General features: G+C 31.4%; 1 protein-coding gene across 1 annotated transcript; it reads left to right on the forward strand.

Moving 5' to 3' along the window:
- The first annotated feature begins 6,496 nt into the window (after positions 1-6,496).
- LOC107789225 (BTB/POZ domain-containing protein At3g49900) lies at positions 6,497-10,722 on the forward strand. The gene is made up of 4 exons (XM_016611002.2): positions 6,497-7,237; positions 7,510-7,579; positions 8,496-9,017; positions 9,728-10,722. The coding sequence occupies exons 1-4, from the start codon at positions 7,086-7,088 to the stop codon at positions 10,475-10,477; spliced, it is 1,494 nt and encodes a 497-aa protein (XP_016466488.1). The 5' UTR covers positions 6,497-7,085; the 3' UTR covers positions 10,478-10,722.
- Positions 10,723-11,070: the final 348 nt, after the last annotated feature.

Genomic DNA, 11,070 nt, shown 5'->3' on the forward strand with positions numbered 1-11,070 from the left:
CTTCGCCGATTTCTCTCTCTCTCTCTCTCTACAAATGTGGCCGGTGGACAACATTGTTTTAGGGTTTATGAGGAACTTATATGGAACAGATGGGGCTGGGGGAATTCTAGGGTATCTATTGGGCCCTTCTATTGTTGGAGGCCTGTAATTTGAGCCTGCTTTTATGCATTGTGCGTTTCTTTTAAACTTCTTGAGATTTTGTAAGTTTTCGGCCCAACTAAATGACACTTATTGGATTTAACGTGATGTACTTGAGCAGAACTAAATTTGAAAACTTTTACTACCTTGGTTTGGTCCATATAGGAAAGCTGGTCCTAGGTGAATACTAGTTTGCCTCTTTATTTTTTGGGAAAATTACACTATTGCCGCTTTAAAAAAATAATAGCTAATAATAGGCAATCACCACTATTTTTTTTTAGATAATCTATACTATATTAAAAGCATGAAACCCCTATCGAAATGTCGTTCGTCTTTTTTATCCTTCATAAGTGTATTTTACGTTGGATATAATTGTAATTGTAACCAATAAATATTTTTTTGTGGGACAAAAAATGAAAAACTATCGTGTATTACCGTTTTTTGTTGGCTATATATTGCTTCTCTTTATTTATTTAGGTTTACGGCTCTTTAGTGCCGAACGTTTCTTTAGATTTAGGATTCTTTAGGTTTTGTTTTGGATTCTTTAGTCCTTTAGGTTTGAGATTCTTTTAATACCCATGTTATTTTCGCTTAAAGATTCTTTAGGCTGGAGATTCTTTTCTTTTTTTTAAGGTTTAGAATTCACTTTAGGGTTTTTAGAATATGTATATGAGGTTTAATTTGGTGCATTTAACCATAGTAATGCTATCAACCATTCCAATTTATTCTACAATTTTCAATTTGGTATAGTACTTTTACACAGCGAAACAATAACCATTCTTCTATTAATTATTTGGTTGTGTATATATTTCTTGAGGTAATTTATTTTTCTCGACATATATGTTCTTTTTCAAAGATTAATTCTATGTGTCAATCTCAATGAAGGTTAAAGTCCAATATATTGTAAAGTTGTGTATGTCAAAGGTATTACCAAGAATTGTATTCGTAGTCAAATTTTGTTTAAAATAAAAAAACTCGAGCAAAAGAACAAAATAAAGTGGAAACAGTAACTACGCCAACTTTAGAGTTTTACCTATTAAGATGGTTATATTATACTCCCTCCGTCTCATATTATATGTTGTGTTCTCTTTTACACGCCCTTTAAGAAATATTAATTAGAAAAGAGATTAGACTATTCTATCCTTGTCTTAAAATATAATCTATTTTCATTGAATATTTATTCTATTTATGTGTTATCTCTATCTTCAAGAATAATTATTACTAAAGGTAAAAAAGAAGAAAAAAAAATAATCAATTTGGTCTTGAACTTCTAAAATGACAAATAATTTGAGACAATTATTTTTAGTAACCATGACTATTAATATGAGACGGAGGGAGTAGCTTATATATATTTAATATGACTTTCATGTCTAATATGGAAACTTTTTGATATAACATGTCTAATTTGAATAGGAATCGAATGCCTACCTTATTTGACGTAAAATTGAATAATAATACCACTTGTAAATTAACATCGGAAAAGTGACCGAAATGAATTCATATAGAGTATAGACTTCTATTTTCAATTTCAATTTCAATGCATTCTCTTTGAATAAATACATATTTAATACGCAAATAAAAATTTTGATTACGATTACCATTCTAAGCGCATCGTACACTGTGATGTAGGTTGATTGAGAGATAGCAAGAATTTAATCAATAGAAATATTAATTCTTGAATTTTTTGTAAATTTAAGAAAGTTCAAATTACACATTGGTCGTTCTTTTGGCCGTTCTTTTTGTTCATCCATGAAATTACTAAAGACTAATTATGACAAACAAAAACAAAACTTTAGTATTAATTAAATTATTTAAATCTCGCGTCTAAATTGTCGTCAACAAGTTTTAACCAGTTGAAAATTCCTTTTTAAGCCTATGTTTATATTTATTTGTCTAGCAATCTGTTTGCTTTTCCTCGACATGATGAAGACAACAAAATGCAAGTGATTGTGATATAAATTTATTTTTAAATGGATGACATTCCGAAAACCAAATTATTTAAATTTAATTTAACTCTATAATTATTCGGTTGTATGGGGAGTTGAGGAGAATAATATATTGTGTGAGATTTTTTTAAGGACATTGTAGAAGTAAGACTTTTTCTCTTTGTTGCGTTAGCTAAATGTCACTAATCTTCATCACTTTCATATGCTTGAATTTTTTCTTTTAATTTATTTTACAATTCAATAATATATTATTAAATATTATGTAATTTTTTTAAAGATATTTATACTCAACGATAGAGTACACGTGCAACACGCATATCTTGAAACTAGTTAAGTACAAAAGCTTGTACGAAAGCTTAAAAGCTTGTATGAAAAATATTACTAATTCTTTATAATTATGTTAGGTACAAAATTTATTAATTAGTTATAAATATTTTAGGTAAACTTTTCGAGCACTTCCACCTTGGTTTAGGTTTAGAATTTTTTTTATTTTTTATAGTAAAAATCTCGAGCACTTTTTCCTCAAGTTTAGGAGTATGCGTTTATGTATGAACCTAATATTTAGGACTTAAAATTTATTAAAATTCTACTTTATATAAATCCTTCATTAATTATAGTATGCAACATGACTATAATTTCTTACATAATTCTTTTCTTTTTGGTTAGTTAAAAGGCATAACAACTAGGGGTGTTCAAAATCGAACCGAAACCGAAAACCGAATCGAAACCGAAACTTAATGGCTTATTGGTATCGGGTTAACGGTTTAACGGACGGGGAACAAATTGAATTTTTTTTTATTAACGGCTTATCGGTTTGGGGGCGGATTATTCAATTTCTTAACGGATAATCCGTTAACCCGTTAAGAATATATATATATATATATATATATATATATATATATTAAATATCAAAAACCCTTCCACTTCTTCTAGTACTTTATCTCTAAGTTCTAACGCCTAATTCCTAAATAATCAGAACCCTAACGCCTAAACTTCAACCACCAGCAGAATTATGGTTCTCTTTATTCGACCATAATTCAACCAGCTTCAGTAGAAATTCAACCAGCACTCCAGCAGCCACCCGCAGTACTCTATCCCGTCAACTTCCAGGCTTCCAGCACTCTATCTTAATGCCCTAGTACGAAGAGCAAGCTCATATTTTTGCTTTTTAAAATTATAAATATGGCTCCAGCACATCCTTTGTGTTAATTATTAATATATTGTTACCTTTCTAAGAGAAATGAACAAGAAACAAAGGGAAGGACCGCACGTTTATTGTAATGTTACTTCGTTTGTGATATGAATAAATTAATAAAAGCTTAGATGCCATTATATTTAATGAGCTAAACTACTGAAATTGTTCCTTTGCATCTAAACCCAGGCAATCACATAGTTATCTCAATAAAATTTGATATCCTTGTATGATCCACGTTATAGCTAGCAAGAGTTACAGTGGCATATCCATTAGAACTACTTTTTCCTTAATTACATCATATCATTGTCTGCTTTGGGATGTAATGTAGACTACAATGTGTTCTGCTTTTTTCACTCTACACCACATGACACACTACATTCTTATGTAGGCGTTAACAGACATGTATGTCTGGACTCAATGTGTAATTTTCTATTCTGAATTTGTATGCTAGGCGGTCAACAAACAATTAATGCACGCAATATAGATTGAATTAGGCCGATAAATCGTCCGATAACCGCCCCATAAGAGCTAAACCGATACTAATCTGCCCGATATCTTATCGGGTGGCTAGCGGATTAATACATTTAAAAGCCGATAACCGTTAAGCCAAACCGTTAAGAGTAATTAACCGTCTAATCCGTCCGATAAGCAGCCTTAATAACAACATTGTGAATGAATATTAGAGGCATCCAATGGTTTCGAAGCCCTTGTTTTTAGTATTTGTTAACATAAATCTCCGTAAGTATTCAATATGTTGTCTAGCCCCTCCTTGTTTATAGGATTCGTTTTTTAAATTCCTTCAAATTTGAGGTTTTTGTCTTTCTTCATTAAACTTTTGAGATTTTTGTTTGTATAAATTTAATATTTAAGCTTAACTTTCTTTTTAACAAATTCAAGCTTAGATTTTACAACTTATAAAAATAAATCTCGTGAGAAGAAAATTAAATTTTGACCAAGAAGCGAAATTGTTCAAGCATTACTATTCATGGAGATAACTTGGGTTTTTCTTCTTTGTCAACGTAAGAATTATCTCCCGCTCTGTTCTTGATAAACCACACATTCATAAATTTATGCTTAATAAAATTATAATATGAAATATTGTATACTTTTGCCTAATAAAGGAGTTTGAAATCAATTAAAATTTAATGATCTATTGGATAGACTTTGTCCTTCTAGTATTGCATTAAGACTATAAACTATAATTTATTTTTATATCATATTTGTAGGTTCAAAACCAATAGTTATGGCAAGTTAGTCTAAAATACAGATTTGTCTTTTCAGTACGTTTTTGCAATATTTGCATTAAGCATGAAGATTCCGTTCAACAATTCTGAAGAAAATTTGAATCATTCTTTTTTTCTTTATTATGATCTTACCACTTGCGATTAATTGTGGTGCATTAATTTTAGTGTAGGACCTAATGAAGTTGAACTACATTTTGTGCTCCTAGCTAAAATCTGTTTCTACTATTCAAACTAATGTTTGAAATTAACTACTGATTTATATTTTCTTCTCGAATTTTTGCTATTAATCTTGCATTATATGTCTATACGTAGTTTGACAATATATAGCTCATTGAAATTATATGTTCTTGATTTATAAATTTTTCTGTACATTTAATCTTTTGAGTTTTTTGTTCCTTTTACAACTTTAAATTATTAATTATATTTAAATATGTTGATTAGCTTAAAAAACATTTTTCATAGTTTCTTTGATTAAATATTTTACTTGATAAGTTATTATTATTGTAAATTAATACGCATCTAAATGATAAAATGATAAAGAGTCATCATTTTTCTTCAATATTAAATAATAATTTAAAAGTTTTAGGACCAGCAACATTGTTTATGAAAGAGAAATTGGGTTAGATTCAATAATATACTCACATATTATTATCTCATAAAATAAAATATCTATAATTAAAATAATATATAACTAACTTAGCTAATCTGTTTATCTTTGCAAGCTCTGAAAATATCCAATTACTACGTCTATGTACTCACATTTATTTTTGTCACTTAAATGGCTGTTATTTTAACGTTATTTTCTATTTTGCATAATTAATTTTTTCTTATATATAAGTTTTAGTTTACTGATGTTATATACACGTGCAACGCACGTACCCTAAGACTAGTTCCTTAAATTGTGGATTATGTTTAAAAATTTGAAGACTACTAAACGTATATGATCTATATATAATATACAAAAAAATATACATATATTCTACATAATTCAGTGTATATTTTTCGTATGTTGGTTAGTGAATGTAAGTAGTTTTGGCTGATTGACCAATGTGTAACTTGCCTATATATTTTACCCTCTAATTGTGGAAATAAATGTCATAAGCTTTCTCCCCAGCAAAACTTTATGATATATCTTACTTTGGTTATTTCAATTATCTAAATAGTACATACAGGGCAACCGGATTTTAAGATTAGTACTGAATAGCCTATTTCCCTAAACCATAACTTTCTCCATAGTTTTCTTTATCAACACAATTACATGGCCATTCAGTCTTAAGCTTAATTTATTCTTTGTTTTCATGAAGAAGCCGTATTTTTGGTCGGAATGATTAATAGGTTCTGAACCTAATAATATATTGATTACTTCGTAATAATATCAACATATGAATATTCTCTTGTGCTTTCAGACATGTTGAGCTCCACATATTTTTGGCACACACAAGTTCTTGAACTAGTTTTAACTTCAGTTGCGTCCATTGAACTTTTCCTTTAGCTTTCATAAGGCCTAATTTGACAGTTCTTTTTAAGTAACGCTTCTTTTAGAGGCCTAAATGTTTTTTTCTTCTTCTTTTTGTCCCAATTCAATGCAATACTTTCTTACCAAAACCTTATTAAAGCTACTTAAAATCTCATTGACCAACAAAAAAACTTAATGACTGAAAATACTAGTAATAATTTCTTCAGTTATATTTTTCAGCGTCTTATAAAATATTGAACATACTTATCCTATAAAATCCCTACTTAGACTACCTAAAATATTCTTTGACCGTCAAATAAATATAAAAACTAATTTTTGGTGAATGAATCACAAATGACAATATTGCTAGTTGTCAACCAACGTAACAACCTTGATACATTAATGCAAATATAAACAAAAAGAATTATGATATTAATTCCATAACAATAATAATAATTATACAATTACACCCCTTTGAATGAGTATGAGTCTCCTATTTAGTTTAATTTGGCACAACTACATGCACCGCTCCCGAAAGCGATGGCTTCTTTCCTCCTTCAATAGTTTTCTCTTTTTTAAGTTTTGAGTTTGTATAAGTGTAAGTTGTATATAGTCTACTACATGCCATTCTTTTTTCATTGCCATTTGGTAATACATCGATCTCTTGTCTAACCGAAAAACAAAACAACATCATTTCATTCTATTTTTAGTAAAATAGTTTTTTGTCTTCCATCCAATGAAATTTTCCAGCCATTTGGACTACACATCAGTTGCACCTTCATAGATTTCTAAGGAAAGTTGAGATTAAAAGAGAAAGCAAATCAGATTTCAAACTCTGGTTTAGGAAGAGAATCATCACCAGTGCTCACAAAGAAAGCAAGTTATTTTGAATTTCCAACCAAAAGAGTATTAAGGCAAAGGCATTTATTACCTTACCTGTTACCATTTAATGCCCCCAACTACATAATTACCAGCGAGGGAATAATTCTTTCTTTCACCCCCTTCCTTTGGTTTCTCCCTACCCTAAAATTATTACTAACAAAACCCAACGTAACGTTTCGGCAGAAGCAGCAGTGGTAGGTACAGTAAGGTAAAAATTGAAGGCCATGGCCATGGAAGCCATCAGAGGACGTTGGGCAGATTTAGGGGTTGTGAATACTATCTATGAAGATGATGTTGAAGATTCCTCCACTTCCCTTTCTGTCTCTCCAGAAATCTCCCCATCTCCTTCGCCTCCCCGCTCTCCGGTTGTCTTCCGGTAAGAATTTAACTTATATACACTAATAATATACAAGAATTGTTACACTGTTAGTTTATTTTAATCTATTCTAGTAAATAATTTACTACTATAATTTTTTCAAGTTACTGATTTCACTTTTTATTTGACGATTAGTTGTAATTATCATCCTCGGGGGTTGGAGGTGTATACAATTTACTGCTAATTAAATTCCTACTCAGTTTACGTTCAAGGGCTATGATTTACTCTCTGATTTTTTTGTGTGTTTTTTTTCTTTGAAATTGTTATTTAAGGTCCCAAGTTACAGGAAATGACACTGATGTAGTTATACATGTTGAGGAGTCACGTTTTCGCCTACACAAGGTACTCTCATGCTCCAAATATATTCACTATTCACCTCTCTTCTTTTTCTTTTTCGTTTTCCCATGGGGAAAGAGAATCAGAAGGAGCTTTGTACGAAATCTGTGGTCTTTTTTCTTTTTTGGGTCCTCTTTTGTTTCTTCGATAATTTTTCTTTATTTTACATGTGATTGATATGTGCTTCTTGTCTATATGTGTAGCTGCAAATTATAAACCATTTTTCCAATCTTAAATTATGAATATCAGGAGAGAGTGTCGCCATGAATTGCTGGATATAAAGTTGACTTATTGCTAGTATGTTGTTGCTACATCGCTATCAATCTGAACAGGCATAAATTATGGCTGATGACTCAATAATTTGTTTATTTCTTCGTATCTTACCGTAATCTTAAGTTAAATTGTTTCAACACAAATCTCTACTATCTATACGTAAAGTTTTAATGGTAATAATCTAAATGTGACCCATTTCTTAATAGCATATCTCTAGAATTCCCCCTTTTTTTTGTTTTCTTCTCTGGGAATGTCAGAATGCAAAAATTATACTACTACTAATGTATTAATAACGAAAATTGATAAATGACGGTCAGAGGGATGGTAATTGTACTACTTTTAGTCTTTTGGGCTACTCAATTTTCACCATTAGCAGCACTTCTTTTTCTTTTCATGTGTTCCTAAGGTTTGGAATATTGTCTATTTCAAGATGACTAGAATAAGTGTAATGGAGATATTATAATTTGCAATTCATCTAATTCAACTTATACGTTTTGAAAAAAAGAATCAGTACATAAATAAAAGACCATTTTAAAAAAAAATTTATTTTTGGGTATGTACTTGAGAGCTGTGCCTACAAACTGAAGTGTAATTTTCGCAATTAATGCAAAAGCTGGGGGCATTTACTAATTTCCTAAATTTACCTTAGGATCCGTTGGCAGCAAGGAGTGGATTTCTGAAAAGGTACCTAAAGGGCCAGTCCGAATTAACCCTCTCTCCGCCGTTAAAGATAACGGCAGAAACATTTTCTTTAATCGCCGAGTTTTGTTACGATGCTCACATAGTCATAACGCCGTTTAACGTCGCCGCTCTTCGTACGGCGGCGGAGTTGCTGGAAATGACGGAGACTAATAACATGGTGGGTAGCGAGAGCTTGGCACAGAAAACGGAAGCATATTTCCGCCGTGTAATTGCCGTTAACCGAGAGTATGCATCAATTGTGCTGCGTTCTTGCGTTTCGCTGTTGCCGGAGTCTGAAATGACGTCGTCAGTATTGAGTAGATGTATTGAAGCGTTGAGTTTGGTTGACGATGGTAACGGCGTTATGAGATGCCTCAACGACGTTAAAGAGTTGCGACCCGTGGATTTTCAATTAATCGTTCAGTCAATGAATCGGTGGTTGAGCGGAAGCCATGACCAGCTCTATAGAGTTGTTGACCTTTATCTTAAGGTAAGTTGGTTACTTGCTTTGTTTTCTTTCAACAAGTTACATGCTTTATTTACTGAGGTTTTTTTTGACTGGCCATATTTGAGGCTAATTTTGGAAAAAGACGTTTGTAAAAATGGCAAAATTTCAAGATAAAATATTACTATTAAAACGGTAAATTTGGTAGATTCACTATATAATGAATGAGCGGAGTCGGTATAAAATTGGATTTAATGTATATACCTACACGAACGGTGTATAATTTTTATACCAGCAATGTAAAAAAAAATTGCCGTACCAGGTAGTCTCTTATTTTTCAGCTAATTATATCCACGAATAGTTACATGCTATATATTTTTAGGTGATACGATAATGTGAAAATATTTGACAAATTTGCTGCAAAAATAACGACAATGAAAAAAGTTCAACGTATTAGAGTGTACCATAGAAAATTTAAGACCACACAACTAATTAACTTGATCCCAAAATAAGGAATAAATCTTTCCCTTAACGTCAGACGTACATAGTTTCAACAGTTCTTTAGGTTTAAATTTTATTAACAAAATATTTACATGACTCAATTAAAAATCAATTAAGTTGTGGGTGGAACCCGTCAAGTTACGTGGATCAATGATAAAACTTAAAATTCAATAAATAGGTTTCAAAATTTGGGTCTAAAAATCATAGTTCCCTACCAATTATGCTCCATTTGTTTGAATCTGTTCTTTAAACAGGAATACAAGGGTAAGATATCAGATGAAGAAAAAATAGCAATGTGCAATTACATCGACTGTACCATTCTCTCGCCTCAACTTCTAATGCATGCGGTCCAAAACTCAAGAATGCCATTAAGGTTTGTGGTCCAAGCCATGTTTGTGGAACAATTAAACACACGTCGCTCTATCCTCACCGCCACTGCGGCCGACAACCACCACCATCATCACATTAATCATCTCCAGAACAAAAACGAAGTCAGTTTAGGTACAATTCTCGAACGAGATGCAGCACTACGTCAAGTGGCACAGCTAAAGGCAGCAATGAATGCCACTAGCTCGCGAATTCAGAGCTTGGAGAATGAGTTGAGTGGTATGAGGAAGCTTCTTAAAGAATCAGATCAAAATACGAAGAGTAATTTGACGCATGATTCTGCTAGGTCTGCTAGTTTTCGATTGAGTTCCGAGAATAAGATTGATAGAGGACAAATTGGATCAGTTTCCTCAGCGAGCTTTCGGATTCTCACAGGTAGAGAAAGAGGATTACTTGGGTCGTCTAATTCATCAGAAGTGTCGTACGAGGAAAGTATGAAAGTGGAAAAGATTAACTTTAGTCGAAGGTTTATGAATGGATTGAAGAGTGCATTCCGAGTGTCAAAGAAGAAAACAGAGAGTAAGGTGGAAAATGTAAAAGAGGAAAATGGTAAAGATGTTGTGGTGATTAAGAAGGATGTACCTTTTCGCAGGCAACCTCGTTCTCAAGATCATTAAAATTTGTTTGTTTCACAATTCTTTTAAATTTATTTATGTGTTTTATGGGATTCTACGAGTTTATTAGATTGGCTTCCTGACAAGACTGCGTTTCTCAAAAGTGTAAAGTTGGTAGTTGCTCTTTTTTATAATGGGATTGGTTTGAGGGTACTAGGGTAGGATTTAAATGGTGTTACCAGTGGTACCGGGTGTTTCGGATTTTATCAAAACCAGGTTTGGATTGGTTCCGTTTTGTCGGATTTTTTAAGTTTTTGGGTTTTTTTGTTACATGAATATTATTTCAATCTTGCATTATTAAAGTTATAGATAAATTTTTGATAAGTGAATATATGTTTACTAAAAATTAAAAAAAAATAACAAACATATGATCTATTAAAGTGATCTTATGGGAGAATTTTTTGTAGTAACACATAATAGTTTATTTTCTTAGTCGTCTACCAATAAATTTTGGTTGATGTACGCTTTCAGGGTTAACCATATTTAATAATTAAACATAAAAATCAATATGATACCTAAATAATGATATGTTCTATGTAATTTTAGATTATCGAAATATCACTTCAAATTCGAAAAATATATAACAAATCTTGACA

This window comes from Nicotiana tabacum, chromosome 17, assembly GCF_000715075.1.
Source record: "Nicotiana tabacum cultivar K326 chromosome 17, ASM71507v2, whole genome shotgun sequence".
Lineage (NCBI taxonomy): Eukaryota > Viridiplantae > Streptophyta > Magnoliopsida > Solanales > Solanaceae > Nicotiana > Nicotiana tabacum.